Genomic DNA, 21,598 nt, shown 5'->3' with positions numbered 1-21,598 from the left:
TTATAGATCCATTCCAATGCAAATATTGCTTTCACCAGTTGCATATGAAATCTATACATTTGCTCTGTCATCTGATGAAGAAGGACTGATTATTAGATGGTTGCACTAGCATACATTTGTTTTAGAAGAATTGAGTTTTTCTATCCTATTTCGAGCCCTTTGTTTTACCAGCTCAGCTGGAAAACCTACTCATGACCTTGCCCTGAAGTACACACTTTGGTTATTGTGCATTGCCAGACAGGTGTTTAAGAATCACCCCAAATTGGTCACTTTCCTCCTGAAGAAGGGGTGAAACCCAGGAGTTGCTCGATCGGTGTGTATCGCCATTCATCAGCCTCCAGTTCCTCCACTAACCCAGCCAACTTCTCCATTCGAGTCACTTGTTGATCTGAAAAGATTAGACCTAAACAAATGTTACTGCAATTAGAACAGGATCCATCCCTTTCTCTAAAGGTTGTTCCATTATTTCAGCTCATCTCTGCAGAGAATCATGATGAATCACAGCTTTTAGATGGATCGGAGCATTGAATACACAGGAACATTGACAAGGAGTTCTTCAGCTTGTGATAAACAGTCTGAACAATCAGCAGAGAAACCCACAAAGGGTGGGGGTGGAAAGAGACTCGAATGAACACATACTGCCCGTTCTGATGGCTACCATGCTATATACAGCTCAGAATCAGAGACAATCACAGCCACAAAGAAACAAAAACCCAGCAGCATTTCTAGATTTGTAGAATATCTTGCAGTCTGATTTTACCAATCATTGCTATCTAGAACAGAAATTAAATAAATGAACATCGGAAAGGGATTCTAACTGAAGTGCCTGATCATGCAGCCCAGAGGAGCAGCTGCCGGTGAAATGTAGATTAAGCAGCCCCAGCCTCCCAGTGTATACCAGGCGGCTGCAAAGAGGAGCTTCAATGTCACCATGATCAGTAGACCTATATTTAGGTCACTGAAGCTCCAAAAAAAAAAAAAAAAAAAAAAAAAATGTTTAAGTTTTAAATAGATTTTCTAAACCTAATAAAATCATTTAAAAAAAAAAAATAAGAATTTACTTACCGATAATTCTATTTCTCATAGTCCGTAGTGGATGCTGGGGACTCCGTCAGGACCATGGGGAATAGCGGCTCCGCAGGAGACAGGGCACAAAAAGTAAGCTTTTAGGATCACATGGTGTGTACTGGCTCCTCCCCCTATGACCCTCCTCCAAGCCTCAGTTAGGTACTGTGCCCGGACGAGCGTACACAATAAGGAAGGATCTTGAATCCCGGGTAAGACTCATACCAGCCACACCAATCACACCGTACAACTTGTGATTTGAACCCAGTTAACAGTATGATAACAACGAAGAAGCCTCTGAAAAGATGGCTCACAACAATAATAACCCGATTTTTGTAACAATAACTATGTACAAGTATTGCAGACAATCCGCACTTGGGATGGGCGCCCAGCATCCACTACGGACTATGAGAAATAGAATTATCGGTAAGTAAATTCTTATTTTCTCTAACGTCCTAGTGGATGCTGGGGACTCCGTCAGGACCATGGGGATTATACCAAAGCTCCCAAACGGGCGGGAGAGTGCGGATGACTCTGCAGCACCGAATGAGAGAACTCCAGGTCCTCCTTAGCCAGAGTATCAAATTTGTAAAATTTTACAAACGTGTTCTCCCCTGACCACGTAGCTGCTCGGCAAAGTTGTAATGCCGAGACCCCTCGGGCAGCCGCCCAAGATGAGCCCACCTTCCTTGTGGAGTGGGCATTTACAGATTTAGGCTGTGGCAGGCCTGCCACAGAATGTGCAAGTTGGATTGTGCTACAGATCCAACGAGCAATCGTCTGCTTAGACGCAGGAGCACCCATCTTGTTGGGTGCATACAGGATAAACAGCGAGTCAGATTTTCTGACTCCAGCCGTCCTTGAAATATATATTTTCAATGCTCTGACAACGTCCAGCAACTTGGAGTCCTCCAAGTCGCTAGTAGCCGCAGGCACCACAATAGGCTGGTTCAAGTGAAAAGCCGAAACCACCTTAGGCAGAAACTGAGGACGCGTCCGCAGTTCTGCCCTGTCCGAATGGAAAATCAGATATGGGCTTTTGTACGATAAAGCCGCCAACTCTGATACTCTCCTGGCTGAAGCCAGGGCCAGTAGCATGGTTACTTTCCATGTAAGATACTTCAAATCTACCGATTTGAGCGGCTCAAACCAATGGGATTTGAGAAAATCCAAAACTACGTTGAGATCCCACGGTGCCACTGGAGGCACAATCGGGGGCTGTATATGTAGTACACCTTTGACAAAGGTTTGTACTTCAGGCACTGAAGCCAATTCTTTCTGGAAGAAAATCGATAAGGCCGAAATTTTAACCTTAATAGACCCCAATTTGAGGCCCATAGACAATCCTGCCTGCAGGAAATGTAGGAATCGACCAAATTGAAATTCCTCCGTTGGGGCCTTCTTGGCCTCACACCACGCAACATATTTTCTCCAAATGCGGTGATAATGTTGTGCGGTCACTTCCTTCCTGGCTTTAATCAAGGTAGGAATAACTTCCTCTGGAATGCCCTTTTCTTTTAGAATCCGGCGTTCAAACGCCATGCCGTCAAACGCAGTCGCGGTAAGTCTTGGAACATACAAGGTCCCTGCTGAAGCAGATCCCTTCTTAACGGTAGAGGCCACGGCTCTTCCGTGAGCATCTCTTGAAGTTCCGGGTACCAAGTCCTTCTCGGCCAATCCGGAGCCACGAGTATTGTTCTTACTCCCCGTAGCCGTATAATTCTCAGTACCTTTGGTATGAGAGGCAGAGGAGGAAACACATACACGGACTGGTACACCCACGGTGTTACCAGAGCGTCCACAGCTATTGCCTGAGGGTCTCTTGACCTGGCGCAATATCTGTCCAGTTTCTTGTTGAGGCGGGACGCCATCATGTCCACCTTTGGTTTTTCCCAACGGTTCACAATCATGTGGAAGACTTCTGGATGAAGTCCCCACTCTCCCGGGTGGAGGTCGTGTCTGCTGAGGAAGTCTGCTTCCCAGTTGTCCACTCCCGGAATGAACACTGCTGACAGTGCTATGACATGATTTTCCGCCCAGCGAAGAATCCTTGCAGCTTCTGTCATTGCTCTTCTGCTTCTCGTGCCGCCCTGTCTGTTTACGTGGGCGACTGCCGTGATGTTGTCCGACTGGATCAACACCGGCTGACCCTGAAGCAGCGGTTTTGCCAGGCTTAGAGCATTGTAAATCGCTCTTAGCTCCAGTATATTTATGTGAAGAGACGTCTCCAGGTTCGACCACACGCCCTGGAAGTTTCTTCCCTGTGTGACTGCTCCCCAGCCTCGTAGGCTGGCATCTGTAGTCACCAGGACCCAGTCCTGTATGCCGAATCTGCGGCCCTCTAACAGATGGGCACTCTGCAACCACCACAGAAGAGACACCCTTGTTCTTGGTGACAGTGTTATCCGCTGATGCATGTGCAGATGCGATCCGGACCATTTGTCCAGCAGATCCCACTGAAATATTCGTGCGTGGAATCTGCCGAATGGAATTGCTTCGTAAGAAGCCACCATCTTTCCCAGGACTCTTGTGCATTGATGTACTGACACATTTCCTGGTTTTAGGAGGTTCCTGACAAGTTCGGATAACTCCCTTGCTTTCTCCTCCGGGAGAAACACCTTTTTCTGAACAGTGTCCAGAATCATTCCCAGGAACAGCAGACGTGTCGTCAGGGTCAATTGAGATTTTGGAAGATTCAGAATCCACCCGTGTTGTTGAAGCACTACTTGGGTTAGTGCTACTCCGACTTCCAGCTGTTCTCTGGACCTTGCCCTTATCAGGAGATCGTCCAAGTAAGGGATAATTAATACGCCTTTTCTTCGTAGAAGAACCATAATTTCGGCCATTACCTTGGTAAAGACCCGAGGTGCCGTGGACAAACCAAACGGCAGCGTTTGAAACTGATAATGACAGTTTTGTATCACGAACCTGAGATACCCTTGGTGTGAAGGGTAAATTGGGACATGCAGATAAGCATCTTTTATGTCCAGGGACACCATGAAGTCCCCTTCTTCCAGATTCGCTATCACTGCTCTGAGTGACTCCATCTTGAACTTGAATTTCTGTATGTACAGGTTCAAGGATTTCAGATTTAGAATAGGTCTTACCAAACCGTCCGGCTTCGGTACCACAAATAGTGTGGAATAATACCCCTTTCCCTGTTGTAGGAGGGGTACCTTGACTATCACCTGCTGAGAATACAGCTTGTGAATGGCTTCCAATACCGTCGCCCTTTCTGAGGGAGACGTTGGTAAAGCAGACTTTAGGAACCGGCGAGGGGGAGACTTTTCGAATTCCAACTTGTAACCCTGAGATACTACCTGCAGGATCCAAGGGTCCACCTGTGAGCGCGCCCACTGTGTGCTGAAAATCTTTAGTCGACCCCCCACCGCCCCTGAGTCCGCTTGCACAGCCCCAGCGTCATGCTGAGGGCTTTGTAGAAGCCGGGGAGGGCTTCTGTTCGTGGGAAGTAGTTGCTTGCTGCACCCTCTTACCCCTTCCTTTGCCTCTTGGCAAATATGACTGTCCTTTTGCCCGCTTGTTCTTATAGGAACGAAAGGACTGCGGCTGAAAAGACGGTGTCTTTTTCTGTTGGGAGGTGACCTGAGGTAAAAAAGTGGATTTTCCGGCTGTTGCCGTGGCCACCAGATCCGATAGACCGACCCCAAATAATTCCTCTCCTTTATACGGCAATACTTCCATATGCCGTTTGGAATCCGCATCACCTGACCACTGTCGCGTCCATAAACTTCTTCTGGCAGATATGGACATCGCACTTACTCTCGATGCCAGAGTGCAAATATCCCTCTGAGCATCTCGCATATAAAGAAAAGCATCCTTTAATTGCTCTATAGTCAATAAAATACTGTCCCTATCCAGGGTATCAATATTTTCAGTCAGGGAATCCGACCACACCACCCCAGCACTGCACATCCAGGCTGAGGCTATTGCTGGTCGCAGTATAACACCAGTATGTGTGTATATACTCTTCAGGGTAGTTTCCAGCCTCCTATCAGCTGGATCCTTGAGGGCGGCCGTATCAGGAGACGGTAACGCCACTTGTTTTGATAAGCGTGTGAGCGCCTTATCCACCCTAGGGGGTGTTTCCCAGCGCGCCCTAACCTCTGGTGGGAAAGGGTATAATGCCAATAACTTCTTTGAAATTAGCAGTTTTCTATCGGGGTTAACCCACGCTTCATCACACACGTCATTCAATTCCTCTGATTCTGGAAAAGCTACAGGTAGTTTTTTCACACCCCACATAATACCCCCCTTTGAGGTACCTGCAGTATCAGAGATATGCAAAGCCTCCTTCATTGCCGTGATCATATAACGTGTGGCCCTATTGGAAAATACGTTTCTTTCTTCACCGTCGACACTAGATTCATCTGTGTCGGTACCTGTGTCGACTGACTGAGGTAAGGGACGTTTTACAGCCCCTGACGGTGCCTGAGACGCCTGGACAGGTACTAACTGGTTTTCCGGCCGTCTCATGTCGTCAACTGACTTTTGCAGCGTGCTAACATTATCAAGTAATTCCATAATTAAAGCCATCCATTCCGGTGTCGACTCCCTAGGGGGTGACATCACCATTACCGGCAATTGCTCCGCCTCCACACCAACATCGTCCTCATACATGTCGACACACACGTACCGACACACAGCAGACACACAGGGAATGCTCTTATCGAAGACAGGACCCCACTAGCCCTTTGGGGAGACAGAGGGAGAGTTTGCCAGCACACACCAAAGCGCTATAAAAATGTATATAAACAACCCTAAAAGGTGTTGTTTCTGTTATATGCGCTTAATATCTATAAATATCGCCAAAATATGCCCCCCTTCTCTGTTTTACCCTGTTTCTGTAGTGCAGTGCAGGGGAGAGTCCTGGGAGCCTTCCTCACAGCGGAGCTGAGCAGGAAAATGGCGCTGTGTGCTGAGGAGAATAGGCCCCGCCCCCTAAAACGGCGGGCTCTTCTCCCGGAGTTTGCGATATATGGCAGGGGTTAAATACATCCATATAGCCTCAAGGGCTATATGTGATGTATTTTAGCCATAGAAAAAGGTATTATACATTGCTGCCCAGGGCGCCCCCCCCAGCGCCCTGCACCCTCAGTGACCGCTGGTGTGAAGTGTGCCGACAACAATGGCGCACAGCTGCAGTGCTGTGCGCTACCTTATGAAGACTGAAAGTCTTCTGCCGCCTGTTTCCGGACCTCTGGACCTCTTCAACTTCGGCATCTGCAAGGGGGGTCGGCGGCACGGCTCCGGGACCGGACTCCATGGCTGGGCCTGTGTTCGATCCCTCTGGAGCTAATGGTGTCCAGTAGCCTAAGAAGCAAATCCATCCTGCACGCAGGTGAGTTCACTTCTCTCCCCTAAGTCCCTCGTAGCAGTGAGCCTGTTGCCAGCAGGACTCACTGAAAATAAGAAACCTAAAAAACTTTTTCTAAGCAGCTCTTTATGAGAGCCACCTAGATTGCACCCTGCTCGGACGGGCACAAAAACCTAACTGAGGCTTGGAGGAGGGTCATAGGGGGAGGAGCCTGTCAAAGTCAGAAAAATATCTCTATGCACACTACCATATTTGCACCTCACACAGGTCCGTGCTGCGCATGCGTACGCTCTCCCGTATGTGCGCATACTCACAGTCGCGGGCACCCGCAGGCGCACGGTATGCGTATTTACGGTAGAGTTTATGTGATCGTAGCGTGCGACTCAATCGTTACTTATTTTCACTATATAATGTATTTTGTAGATCATGGTCCCTTTGATAGATTCTGAAAGTTTGGTTAATATAGAATGTTCATGAACAGAGAAATCCCTCTTTGTTTGATACGAAGGGTCAGACAGGAGTAATACAGTGGTGTTTAGTATCCATCGGAAGAATATTTAATTAGAAATATTCCGGTGTTGGTTTGAAGCAGATCAATCGCTCGTGCGAATAGTTATGGACATAAGAAGTTTATGAACATTTACTTTATTTGCACTTTATTACCCATGCGGCGGGAAACCCAGTTTCCCTCCCACCTGAGCTGTTGGAAATAGTCACAGCCCACCTGTATGAATCAACCTATGACCTTTTGTTATAATGCGAGGAGGAATTCCTGTGTCCAATGAACAATGAGATTGTAGGGACCATTGAATTGCATTGTGTGTGGGGCATAAATAGAAAGGCCGATCACATCCAGCTCTCACTCTTCAACGGTTATCATTGCTGAAAATCGGGAGCTGGATGTCCAGAGGCGCATGCGATCGTTTCCTTTGTGCGTAAGTTTTTCTCCGTAATCATACTGTTTCTCTCTTGTTATTATGGGCCATATCTTTCTCTCTCTTCTCTATCTCTCATTTTCTCTTAAACTTGATTGTATTGTATTTACTGTTTAGTTACCTGGTTAGTTAGTCTATGTTATATTGTAGTGTATGATTTGTATTTGTATTAATTCTTTTGCAAGTATATCATTCAAAATATATATATATTAGGCGTTGGACCCTAAGCCTAGGTATCTGTGTATTTCTTATAGAGTTAAGTATTCTCAGAGCGTCGGTGACGCTCAAACTGCTTTCAAGCTAGTAAGGTTATACTGTGTTGCATTTATACCATATCACTACACAAAGGGTTTACTGCATAATACACTATTTATGGTTTAGATATAAAGGTTTTACATTGTGAGCGTATGCGCCGCTGGTGATCTCTTCGTGGTCTCGAGCGGTCGCATCGCTATAGCGAATCATTACTGTAGTCGGCAGCCAATAGCGTGCCTGCCAGTGATCTCTTGGCCGTGAGCGAACGTAACGCTTGAGCGTCTCGACCACGGCTAAGCGATCGTTACGCAACGTGCGTACCCTTACGGTACTTCATACGTAGTTAGCGTACAGTGTTCTTAGACCTCATAAAGGGTATTATATACGATAAATATTTAGCTTTATCAAGCCAGTACACACCATGTGATCCTAAAAGCTTACTTTTTGTGCCCTGTCTCCTGCGGAGCCGCTATTCCCCATGGTCCTGACGGAGTCCCCAGCATCCACTAGGACGTTAGAGAAATAAGAATTTACTCACCGGTAATTCTATTTCTCGTAGTCCGTAGTGGATGCTGGGAACTCCGTAAGGACCATGGGGAATAGCGGGCTCCGAAGGAGGCTGGGCACTCTAGAAAGATTTAGGACTACCTGGTGTGCACTGGCTCCTCCCACTATGACCCTCCTCCAAGCCTCAGTTAGGACACCGTGCCCGGACGAGCGGACATAATAAGGAAGGATTTAGAATCCCGGGTAAGACTCTTACCAGCCACACCAATCACACCGTACAACTCGTGATACAATATCCAGTTTGACAGTATGAAAACAACTGAGCCTCTCAACAATAACCCTTTTGTTAACAATAACTATTTACAAGTATTGCAGACAATCCGCACTTGGGATGGGCGCCCAGCATCCACTACGAACTACGAGAAATAGAATTACCGGTGAGTAAATTCTTATTTTCTCTAACGTCCTAGTGGATGCTGGGAACTCCGTAAGGACCATGGGGATTATACCAAAGCTCCCAAACGGGCGGGAGAGTGCGGATGACTCTGTAGCACCGAATGAGAGAACTCCAGGTCCTCCTCAGCCAGGGTATCAAATTTGTAGAATTTTGCAAACGTATTTGCCCCTGACCAAGTAGCTGCTCGGCAAAGTTGTAAAGCCGAGACCCCTCGGGCAGCCGCCAAAGATGAGCCCACCTTCCTTGTGGAATGGGCCTTTACAGATTTTGGCTGTGGCATGCCTGCCACAGAATGTGCAAGCTGAATTGTACTACAAATCCAGCGAGCAATAGACTGCTTAGAAGCAGGAGCACCCAACTTGTTGGGTGCATACAGGATAAACAGCGAGTCAGATTTTCTGACTACAGCCGTCCTGGAAACATATATTTTCAGGGCCCTGACAACGTCTAGCAACTTGGAGTCCTCCAATTCACTAGTAGCCGCCGGCACCACAATAGGCTGGTTCAGGTGAAACGCTGACACCACCTTAGGGAGAAATTGGGGACGAGTCCTCAACTCTGCACTATCCATATGGAAAATCAGATAAGGGCTTTTACATGATAAAGCCGCCAATTCTGACACTCGCCTGGCTGAAGCCAAGGCTAATAACATGACCACTTTCCACGTGAGATATTTCAGATCCACGGTTTTTAGTGGCTCAAACCAATGTGATTTTAAGAAACTCAACATCATGTTGAGATCCCAAGGTGCCACTGGAGGCACAAACGGGGGCTGAATATGCAGCACTCCTTTTACAAAAGTCTGAACTTCAGGTACTGAAGCTAGTTCTTTTTGAAAGAAAATCGACAGAGCCGAGATCTGTACTTTAATGGAGCCTAGTTTTAGGCCCATATCCACTCCTGCTTGCAGGAAATGCAGAAATCGACCTAGTTGAAATTCCTCTGTTGGGGCCTTATTGGCCTCGCACCATGCAACATATTTTCGCCATATGCGGTGATAATGCGTTGCCGTAACATCTTTCCTGGCCTTAATAAGCGTAGGAATGACTTCTTCCGGAATACCCTTTTCCTTTAGGATCCGGTGTTCAACCGCCATGCCGTCAAACGCAGCCGCGGTAAGTCTTGGAACAGACAGGGCCCCTGCTGTAGCAGGTCCTGTCTGAGCGGTAGAGGCCACGGGTCCTCTGAGAGCATCTCTTGAAGTTCCGGGTACCACGCTCGTCTTGGCCAATCCGGAACCACGAGAATTGTGTTTACTCCTCGCTTTCTTATTATTCTCAATACCTTTGGAATGAGAGGCAGAGGAGGGAACACATAAACCGACTGGTACACCCACGGTGTTACTAGAGCGTCCACAGCTATCGCCTGAGGGTCCCTTGACCTGGCGCAATATTTTTTTAACTTTTTGTTGAGACGGGACGCCATCATGTCCACCTGTGGTTTTTCCCAACGGTTTACCAGCATCTGGAAGACTTCTGGGTGAAGTCCCCACTCCCCCGGGTGGAGGTCGTGTCTGCTGAGGAAGTCTGCTTCCCAGTTGTCCACTCAACGGAATGAACACTGCTGACAGTGCTAGTACATGATTCTCCGCCCATCGGAGAATTTTTGTGGCTTCTGCCATCGCCATCCTGCTTCTTGTGCCGCCCTGTCGATTTACATGGGCGACTGCCGTGATGTTGTCTGACTGGATCAGCACCGGCTGGAGTAGGAGCAGGGATTTTGCTTGACTTAGGGCATTGTAGATGGCCCTTAGTTCCAGAATATTTATGTGAAGGGAAGTCTCCTGACTCGACCATAGTCCTTGGAAGTTTCTTCCCTGTGTGACTGCCCTCCAGCCTCGAAGGCTGGCATCCGTGGTCACCAGGACCCAGTCCTGTATGCCGAACCTGTGGCCCTCTAGAAGATGAGCACTCTGCAGCCACCACAGTAGAGACACCCTGGTTCTTGGAGACAGGGTTATTAAGCGATGCATCTGAAGATGCGATCCGGACCACTGGTCCAACAGGTCCCACTGAAAGATTCTGGCATGGAACCTGCCGAAGGGAATTGCTTCGTAAGAAGCCACCATCTTTCCCAGGACCCGCGTGCAGTGATGCACGGATACCTGTTTTGGTTTCAGGAGGTCTCTGACTAGAGATGACAACTCCCTGGCTTTCTCCTCCGGGAGAAACACTTTTCTCTGGACTGTATCCAGAATCATACCCAGGAACAGTAGCCGTGTCGTCGGAACCAGCTGTGACTTTGGGATATTCAGAATCCAGCCGTGCTGGTGCAGCACTTCCTGGGATAGTGCTACTCCCACCAACAACTGTTCCTTGGACCTTGCTTTTATTAGGAGATCGTCCAAGAACGGGATAATTAAAACTCCCTTTCTTCGAAGGAGTATCATCATTTCCGCCATAACCTTGGTAAATACCCTCGGTGCCGTGGACAGTCCAAACGGCAGCGTCTGGAATTGGTAATGGCAATCCTGTACCACAAATCTGAGGTACTCCTGGTGAGGATGGTAAATGGGGACATGCAAGTAAGCATCCTTGATGTCCAGGGATACCATGTAATCCCCCTCGTCCAGGCTTGCAATAACCGCCCTGAGCGATTCCATCTTGAACTTGAATTTCTTTATGTATGTGTTCAAGGATTTCAAATTTAGAATGGGTCTCACCGAACCGTCCGGTTTCGGTACCACAATAGTGTGGAATAATAACCCCGGCCTTGTTGAAGTAGGGGTACCTTGATTATCACCTGCTGAGAATACAGCTTGTGAATTGCCGTTAGCACCGCCTCCCTGTCTGAGGGAGCAATTGGCAAGGCAGATTTTAGGAACCGGTGGGGTGGGGACGCCTCGAATTCCATCTTGTACCCCTGAGATACTATTTGCAGGATCCAGGGATCCACCTGTGAGCGAACCCACTGATCGCTGAAATTTTTGAGGCGACCCCCCACCGTACCTGGCTCCGCCTGTGGAGCCCCACCGTCATGCGGCGGACTTGGAAGAGGAAGCGGGGGAGGACTTTTGCTCCTGGGAACCTGCTGTTTGTTGCAGCCTTTTTCCCCTACCTCTGCCTCTGGACAGAAAAGACCCGCCTTTTCCACGCCTGTTTTTCTTGGTCCGAAAGGACTGAACCTGATAAAACGGCGCCTTCTTAGGCTGTGAGGGGATATGGGGTAAAAATGCTGACTTCCCAGACGTTGCTGTGGAAACTAGGTCCGAGAGACCATCCCCAAATAATTCCTCACACTTCCATGTGCTTTTTAGAATCTGCATCTCCTGTCCACTGGCGAGTCCATAAGCCTCTCCTAGCAGAAATGGACAATGCACTTACTTTAGATGCCAGTCGGCAGATTTCCCTCTGTGCATCTCTCATATATAAGACTGAGTCTTTTATATGGTCTATGGTTAATAGGATCGTGTCTCTGTCTAATGTGTCAATATTTTCTGACAGTTTATCTGACCAAGCAGCGGCAGCACTGCACATCCAAGCTGACGCAATAGCTGGCCTAAGTATAATGCCTGTGTGTGTATATACAGACTTCAGGATCGCCTCCTGCTTTCTATCAGCAGGTTCCTTGAGGGCGGCCGTATCCGGAGACGGTAGTGCCACCTTTTTAGACAAACGTGTGAGCGCTTTATCCACTCTAGGGGGTGTTTCCCAACGTGACCTATCCTCTGGCGGGAAAGGGAACGCCATTAGTACCTTCTTAGGAATTACCAATTTTTTATCAGGGAAAGCCCACGCTTCTTCACACACTTCATTTAATTCATCTGATGGGGGAAAAACTACGGGTAGTTTTTTCTCTCCAAACATAATATCCTTTTTAGTGGTACCAGTAGTTATATCAGAAATGTTTAACACCTCTTTCATTGCCTCAATCATACAGTGAATGGCCTTAGTGGGCATCAGGTTTGACTCATCGTCGTCGACACTGGTGTCAGTATCAGTGTCGACATCTGGGTCTGCTTGAGGTAGCGGGCGTTTTAGAGCCACTGACGACCCATGCGACGCCTGGGCAGACACGAGCTGAGAAGTCGGCTGTCCCACATTTGGCATGTCGTCGATTTTCTTATATAAGGAGTCTATACGTGCACTCATTACTTTCCATAAGCCCATCCCACTCAGGTGTCTGCCCCGCAGGGGGTGACATCCCTTCTAAAGGCATCTGCTCCGCCTCCACAGCATTATCCTCATCAAACATGTCGACACAGCCGTACCGACACACCGCACACACACAAGGAATGCTCCGAATGAGGACAGGACCCACAAAAGCCCTTTGGGGGGACAGAGTGAGAGTATGCCAGCACACACCAGAGCGCTATATAATGCAGGGACTAACTGAGTTATGTCCCCTATAGCTGCTTTTATATTATATATGTATTGCGCCCAAATTTAGTGCCCCCCCCTCTCTGTTTTTACCCTGTTCTGAAGTGTAGACTGCAGGGGAGAGCCAGGGAGCTTCCTTCCAGCGGATCTGTGAAGGAGAAATGGCGCCAGTGTGTCTGAGGGAGATAGCTCCGCCCCTTTTCCGCGGCCTATTCTCCCGCTTTTTTCTGGATTCTGGCAGGGGAATTTACCACATATATAGCCTCTAGGGCTATATATTGTGGTATTTTTGCCAGCCAAGGTGTTTTTATTGCAGCTCAGGGCGCCCCCCCCCAAGCTCCCTGCACCCTCAGTGACCGGAGTGTGAAGTGTGCATGAGGAGCAATGGCGCACAGCTGCAGTGCTGTGCGCTACCTTGGTGAAGACTGATGTCTTCTGCCGCCGTTTTTCCGGACCTCTTCTTGCTTCTGGCTCTGTAAGGGGGACGGCGGCGCGGCTCCGGGACCGAACACCAAGGACTGGACCTGCGGTTGATCCCTCTGGAGCTAATGGTGTCCAGTAGCCTAAGAAGCCCAATCCGGCTGCAAGCAGGCGAGTTCGCTTCTTCTCCCCTTAGTCCCTCGCTGCAGTGAGCCTGTTGCCAGCAGGTCTCACTGAAAATAAAAAACCTAAAACTATACTTTCTTTCTAAGGGCTCAGGAGAGCCCCTAGTGTGCATCCAACCTCGGCCGGGCCGAAATCTAACTGAGGCTTGGAGGAGGGTCATAGTGGGAGGAGCCAGTGCACACCAGGTAGTCCTAAATCTTTCTAGAGTGCCCAGCCTCCTTCGGAGCCCGCTATTCCCCATGGTCCTTACGGAGTTCCCAGCATCCACTAGGACGTTAGAGAAAAATAAGATTTTAAACCTACCGGTAAATCTTTTTCTCCTAGTCCGTAGAGGATGCTGGGGACTCCGTAAGGACCATGGGGATAGACGGGCTCCGCAGGAGACATGGGCACTAAAAAAGAACTTTAGGTATGGGTGTGCACTGGCTCCTCCCTCTATGCCCCTCCTCCAGACCTCAGTTAGAGAAACTGTGCCCAGAGGAGACGGACAGTAATAGGAAAGGATTTTTGTTAATCCAAGGGCAAGATTCATACCAGCCCACACCAATCACACAGTATAACTCGGGTAACACGAACCAGTTAACAGTATGAAACAACACAGCCCAGTCAGAGACTGAACAAACTGTAACATAACCCTTATGTAAGCAATAACTATATACAAGTCTTGCAGAAGCAGTCCGCACTGGGACGGGCGCCCAGCATCCTCTACGGACTAGGAGAAAAAGATTTACCGGTAGGTTTAAAATCTTATTTTCTCTTACGTCCTAGAGGATGCTGGGGACTCTGTAAGGACCATGGGGATTATACCAAAGCTCCCAAACGGGCGGGAGAGTGCGGATGACTCTGCAGCACCGATTGAGCAAACATGAGGTCCTCCTCAGCCAGGGTATCAAACTTGTAAAACTTTGCAAAGGTGTTTGAACCCGACCAGGTAGCTGCTCGGCACAACTGTAATGCCGAGACGCCTCGGGCAGCCGCCCAAGAAGAGCCCACCTTCCTAGTGGAATGAGCCTTAACCGATTTTGGTAACGGCAATCCAGCCGTAGAATGAGCCTGCTGAATTGTGTTACAGATCCAGCGAGCAATAGTCTGCTTAGAAGCAGGAGCGTCAACCTTGTTGGCTACATACAGGACAAACAGTGCCTCTGTTTTTCTTACACGAGCCGTTCTGGTAAATTTTCAAAGCCCTGACTACATCAAGGGACTCGGAATCCTTCAAGTCTCGCGTAGCCATAGGCACCACAATAGGTTGGTTCATATGAAAAGATGAGACCACTTTGGGCAAGAATTAAGGACGAGTCCGCAATTCTGCTCTATCCACATGGAACACCAGATAGGGGCTTTTGTGAGACAAAGCCGCCAACTCCGACACTCGCCTAGCCGAAGCCAAGGCCAACAACATAACCACTTTCCAAGTGAGATACTTTAATTCCACCGTTTTAAGTGGTTCAAACCAGTGTGACTTAAGGAAACTCAACACCACGTTAAGGTCCCAAGGAGCCACCGGAGGTACAAAAGGAGGCTGAATATGCAGCACTCCCTTCACAAAAGTCTGTACTTCTGGGAGAGAAGCTAATTCCTTCTGAAAGAAAACGGATAGGGCCGAAATCTGAACCTTAATGGAGCATAATTTTAGGCCCAAATTCACTCCAGTTTGTAGGAAGTGAAGGAAACGGCCCAGATGGAATTCTTCCGTAGGAGCCTTCCTGGCCTCACACCAAGAAAATAAGATTTTACTTACCGATAAATCTATTTCTCGGAGTCCGTAGTGGATGCTGGGGTTCCTGAAAGGACCATGGGGAATAGCGGCTCCGCAGGAGACAGGGCACAAAAAGTAAAGCTTTTCCGATCAGGTGGTGTGCACTGGCTCCTCCCCCTATGACCCTCCTCCAGACTCCAGTTAGGTACTGTGCCCGGACGAGCGTACACAATAAGGGAGGATTTTGAATCCCGGGTAAGACTCATACCAGCCACACCAATCACACCGTACAACCTGTGATCTAAACCCAGTTAACAGTATGATAACAGCGGAGCCTCTGAAAGATGGCTTCCTTCAACAATAACCCGAATTAGTTAACAATAACTATGTACAATTTATGCAGATAATCCGCACTTGGGATGGGCGCCCAGCATCCACTACGGACTCCGAGAAATAGATTTATCGGTAAGTAAAATCTTATTTTCTCTATCGTCCTAGTGGATGCTGGGGTTCCTGAAAGGACCATGGGGATTATACCAAAGCTCCCAAACGGGCGGGAGAGTGCGGATGACTCTGCAGCACCGAATGAGAGAACTCCAGGTCCTCCTTAGCCAGAGTATCAAATTTGTAAAATTTTACAAACGTGTTCTCCCCTGACCACGTAGCTGCTCGGCAAAGTTGTAATGCCGAGACCCCTCGGGCAGCCGCCCAAGATGAGCCCACCTTCCTTGTGGAGTGGGCCTTTACAGATTTAGGCTGTGGCAAGCCTGCCACAGAATGTGCAAGTTGGATTGTGCTACAGATCCAACGAGCAATCGTCTGCTTAGACGCAGGAGCACCCATCTTGTTGGGTGCATACAATATAAACAACGAGTCAGATTTTCTGACTCCAGCTGTCCTTGCAATATATATTTTTAATGCTCTGACAACGTCCAGTAACTTGGAGTCCTCCAAGTCACTTGTAGCCGCAGGCACTACAATAGGCTGGTTCAGATGAAATGCTGACACCACCTTAGGGAGAAAATGCGGACGAGTCCGCAGTTCTGCCCTGTCCGAATGGAAAATCAGATATGGGCTTTTGTAAGATAAAGCTGCCAATTCTGACACTCTCCTGGCAGAAGCCAGGGCTAGAAGCATGGTCACTTTCCATGTGAGATATTTCAAATCCACCTTTTTTAGTGGTTCAAACCAATGAGATTTTAGGAAGTCCAAAACCACATTTAGATCCCACGGTGCCACTGGAGGCACCACAGGAGGCTGTATATGCAGCACTCCCTTAACAAAGGTCTGGACTTCAGGGACTGAAGCCAATTCTTTTTGAAAGAAAATCGACAGGGCCGAAATTTGAACCTTAATAGATCCCAATTTGAGACCCATTGACAATCCTGATTGCAGGAAATGTAGGAATCGACCCAGTTGAAATTCCTCCGTCGGAGCACTCCGATCTTCGCACCACGCAACATATTTTCGCCAAATTCGGTGATAATGTTGCACGGTTACTTCCTTCCTTGCTTTAATCAAAGTAGGAATGACTTCTTCCGGCATGCCTCTTTCCTTTAGGATCCGGCGTTCAACCGCCATGCCGTCAAACGCAGCCGCGGTAAGTCTTGAAACAGACAGGGACCCTGCTGAAGCAAGTCCCTCCTTAGAGGTAGAGGCCACGGATCTTCCGTGATCATCTCTTGAAGTTCCGGGTACCAAGTCCTCCTTGGCCAATCCGGAACCACTAGTATCGTTCTTACGCCTCTTTGCCGTATAATTCTCAATACTTTTGGTATGAGAGGCAGAGGAGGAAACACATACACCGACTGGTACACCCAAGGCGTTACCAGCGCGTCCACAGCTATTGCCTGCGGATCTCTTGACCTGGCGCAATACCTGTCCAGTTTTTTGTTGAGGCGAGACGCCATCATGTCCACCATTGGTCTTTCCCAACGGGTTACCAGCATGTGGAAGACTTCTGGATGAAGTCCCCACTCTCCCGGGTGAAGATCGTGTCTGCTGAGGAAGTCTGCTTCCCAGTTGTCCACTCCCGGGATGAACACTGCTGACAGTGCTATCACATGATTCTCTGCCCAGCGAAGAATCCTTGCAGCTTCTGCCATTGCCCTCCTGCTTCTTGTGCCGCCCTGTCTGTTCACATGGGCGACTGCCGTGATGTTGTCCGACTGGATCAATACCGGTTTTCCCTGAAGCAGAGGTTCTGCCTGGTTTAGAGCATTGTATATTGCTCTTAGTTCCAGAATGTTTATGTGAAGAGACGTTTCCAGGCTCGTCCATACTCCCTGGAAGTTTCTTCCTTGTGTGACTGCTCCCCAGCCTCTCAGGCTGGCGTCCGTGGTCACCAGGATCCAATCCTGTATGCCGAATCTGCGGCCCTCCAATAGATGAGCACTCTGCAACCACCACAGAAGAGACACCCTTGTCCTTGGAGACAGGGTTATCCGTAGGTGCATCTGAAGATGCGACCCTGACCATTTGTCCAACAGATCCCTTTGGAAAATTCTTGCGTGGAATCTGCCGAATGGAATCGCTTCGTAAGAAGCCACCATTTTTCCCAGGACTCTTGTGCATTGATGTACAGACACCTTTCCTGGTTTTAGGAGGTTCCTGACAAGCTCGGATAACTCCTTGGCTTTTTCCTCCGGGAGAAAAACCTTTTTCTGAACCGTGTCCAGAATCATCCCTAGGAACAGCAGACGAGTTGTCGGCATTAACTGGGATTTTGGAATATTCAGAATCCACCCGTGCTGTTTTAGCACTTCTTGAGACAGTGCTAATTCCATCTCTAGCTGTTCTCTGGACCTCGCCCTTATTAGGAGATCGTCCAAGTATGGGATAATTAATACGCCTTTTCTTCGAAGAAGAATCATCATCTCGGCCATTACCTTTGTAAAGATCCGAGGTGCCGTGGACAATCCGAACGGCAGCGTCTGAAACTGATAGTGACAGTTTTGTACAACGAACCTGAGGTACCCCTGGTGTGAGGGGTAAATTGGAACGTGGAGATACGCATCCTTGATGTCCAAGGATACCATAAAGTCCCCCTCTTCCAGGCTCGCTATCACTGCTCTGAGTGACTCCATTTTGAACTTGAACTTCTTTATGTACAGGTTCAAGGACTTCAGATTTAGAATAGGCCTTACCGAGCCATCCGGCTTCGGTACCACAAAAAGAGTGGAATAATACCCCTTCCCTTGTTGCAGAAGAGGTACCTTGACTATCACCTGCTGAGAGTACAGCTTGTGAATGGCTTCCAACACCGTCTCCCTTTCGGAGGGGGACGTTGGTAAAGCAGACCTCAGGAAACGGCGAGGTGGATCTGTCTCTAATTCCAACCTGTATCCCTGAGATATTATCTGCAGGATCCAGGGATCTACTTGCGAGTGAGCCCACTGCGCGCTGTAATTTTTGAGACGACCGCCCACCGTCCCCGAGTCCGCTTGAGAAGCCCCAGCGTCATGCTGAGGCTTTTGTAGAAGCCGGGGAGGGCTTCTGATCCTGGGAAGGAGCTGCGTGTTGCTGTCTCTTCCCTCGACCTTTGCCTCGTGGCAAATATGAATAGCCCTTTGCTCTCTTATTTTTAAAGGAACGAAAGGGCTGCGGTTGAAAAGTCGGTGCCTTTTTCTGTTGGGGAGTGACTTGAGGTAGAAAGGTGGATTTCCCGGCTGTAGCCGTGGCCACCAAATCTGATAGACCGACTCCAAATAACTCCTCCCCCTTATACGGCAAAACTTCCATATGCCGTTTTGAATCCGCATCGCCTGTCCACTGTCGCGTCCATAAAGCTCTTCTGGCCGAAATGGACATAGCACTTACCCGTGATGCCAGTGTGCATATATCCCTCTGTGCATCACGCATATAAAGAAATGCATCCTTTATTTGTTCTAACGACAGTAAAATATTGTCCCTGTCCAGGGTATCAATATTTTCAATCAGGGATTCTGACCAAACTACCCCCGCACTGCCCATCCAGGCAGTTGCTACAGCTGGTCGTAGTATAACACCTGCATGTGTGTATATACTTTTTTGGATATTTTCCATCCTCCTATCTGATGGATCTTTAAGTGCGGCCGTCTCAGGAGAGGGTAACGCCACTTGTTTAGATAAGCGTGTTAGCGCCTTGTCCACCCTAGGAGGTGTTTCCCAGCGCTCCCTAACCTCTGGCGGGAAAGGGTATAATGCCAATAATTTCTTTGAAATTATCAGCTTTTTATCAGGGGCAACCCACGCTTCATTACACACGTCATTTAGTTCTTCTGATTCAGGAAAAACTATAGGTAGTTTTTTCATACCCCACATAATACCCTGTTTAGTGGTACCTGTAGTATCAGCTAAATGTAACGCCTCCTTCATTGCCAAAATCATATAACGTGTGGCCCTACTGGAAAATACGGTTGATTCGTCACCGTCACCACTGGAGTCATCGCCTGTGTCTGGGTCTGTGTCGACCGACTGAGGCAAAGGGCGTTTCACAGCCCCTGACGGTGTTTGAGTCGCCTGGACAGGCACTAATTGATTGTCCGGCCGTCTCATGTCGTCAAACGACTGCTTTAGCGTGTTGACACTATCCCGTAGTTCCATAAATAAAGGCATCCATTCTGGTGTCGACCCCCTAGGAGGTGACATCCCCATATTTGGCAATTGCTCCGCCTCCACACCAATATCGTCCTCATACATGTCGACACACACGTACCGACACACAGCAGACACACAGGGAATGCTCCTAATGAAGACAGGACCCACTAGCCCTTTGGGGAGACAGAGGGAGAGTTTGCCAGCACACACCAAAAGCGCTATATATATATCAGGGATAGCCTTATAATAAGTGCTCCCCTATAGCTGCTTTGTTATATAAAAATATCGCCATAAATTTGCCCCCCCTCTCTGTTTTACCCTGTTTCTGTAGTGCAGTGCAGGGGAGAGACCTGGGAGCCGTCCTGACCAGCGGAGCTGTGAGAGGAAATGGCGCCGTGTGCTGAGGAGATAGGCCCCGCCCCTTTTCCGGCGGGCTCGTCTCCCGCTATTTTGAGAAATCAGGCAGGGGTTAAATATCTCCATATAGCCTCTAGGGCTATATGTGAGGTATTTTTAGCCTTTATAGGTACTCATTTGCCTCCCAGGGCGCCCCCCTCCCAGCGCCCTGCACCCTCAGTGACTGCCGTGTGAAGTGTGCTGAGAGGAAAATGGCGCACAGCTGCAGTGCTGTGCGCTACCTTTAGAAGACTGCAGGAGTCTTCAGCCGCCGATTCTGGACCTCTTCTGTCTTCAGCATCTGCAAGGGGGCCGGCGGCGCGGCTCCGGTGACCATCCAGGCTGTACCTGTGATCGTCCCTCTGGAGCTTGATGTCCAGTAGCCAAGAAGCCAATCCATCCTGCACGCAGGTGAGTTGACTCCTTCTCCCCTCAGTCCCTCGCTGCAGTGATCCTGTTGCCAGCAGGAATCACTGTAACATAAAAAACCTAGCTAAACTTTCTCTAAGCAGCTCTTTAGGAGAGCCACCTAGATTGCACCCTTCTCGGCCGGGCACAAAAATCTAACTGGAGTCTGGAGGAGGGTCATAGGGGGAGGAGCCAGTGCACACCACCTGATCGGAAAAGCTTTACTTTTTGTGCCCTGTCTCCTGCGGAGCCGCTATTCCCCATGGTCCTTTCAGGAACCCCAGCATCCACTAGGACGATAGAGAAACATACTTCCGCCATATACGGTGATAATGTTTAGCTGTCACGTCCTTCCTAGCCTTTATCAGAGTAGGGATGACCTCATCCGGAATACCCTTTTCCGCTAGGATCCGGCGTTCAACCGCCATTCCGTCAAACGCAGCCGCGGTAAGTCTTGGAACAGACAGGGCCCCTGTTGCAACAGGTCCTGTCTTAGCGGAAGGGGCCACGGATCTTCTGTGAGCATTTCCTGCAGATCCGGATACCAGGCCCTTCGCGGCTAGTCTGGAACAATGAGAATTGTCTGTACTCCTCTTTTTCTTATGATTCTCAACACCTTGGGTATGAGAGGAAGAGGAGGAAACACATAGACCGACTGGAACACCCACGGTGTCACCAGGGCGTCCACTGCCACCGCCTGAGGATCTCTTGACCTAGCGCAATACCTCTGTAGTTTTTTGTTGAGGCAGGACGCCATCATGTCTATTTGGGGTAGTCCCCACCGACTTGCAATCTGTGCGAAGACTTCCTGATGAAGTCCCCACTCTCCTGGTTGTAGATCGTGTCTGCTGAGGAATTCTGCTTCCCAGTTGTCCACTCCTGGAATGAACACAGCTGACAGTGCGCTGACATGATTTTCCACCCAGCGAAGAATCCTGGTGTCTTTCGTCATTGCCACTCTGCTCCTTGTGCCGCCTTGGCGGTTTACATGAGCCACTGCAGTGTTGTTTACAAATAAATTCAATATGGAACCGCACT

The 21,598-nt window shown here is 48.8% G+C and overlaps 1 protein-coding gene across 2 annotated transcripts in view; it reads right to left on the bottom strand.

Moving 5' to 3' along the window:
* The window catches only part of ANAPC16 (anaphase promoting complex subunit 16), a 64,488-nt gene that overhangs the window by 306 nt on the left and 42,584 nt on the right, over nucleotides 1-21,598 (bottom strand). The window contains exon 4 of one of the 2 annotated variants that reach the window (XM_063961465.1): nucleotides 1-403. This exon is cut by the window's left edge and continues 306 nt beyond it. In XM_063961465.1, coding sequence (XP_063817535.1) covers nucleotides 267-403 — 137 coding nt within the window. In that variant the 3' untranslated portion in view covers nucleotides 1-266. The remainder of the gene's footprint in view (nucleotides 404-21,598) is intronic. The other variant, XM_063961466.1, reaches the window with a different exon arrangement.

This window comes from Pseudophryne corroboree, chromosome 3, assembly GCF_028390025.1.
Source record: "Pseudophryne corroboree isolate aPseCor3 chromosome 3, aPseCor3.hap2, whole genome shotgun sequence".
Taxonomy (NCBI): domain Eukaryota; kingdom Metazoa; phylum Chordata; class Amphibia; order Anura; family Myobatrachidae; genus Pseudophryne; species Pseudophryne corroboree.
The sequence above is the reverse complement of the archived record's forward strand: the minus strand, read 5'-3'. Positions and strand labels throughout refer to the sequence as shown.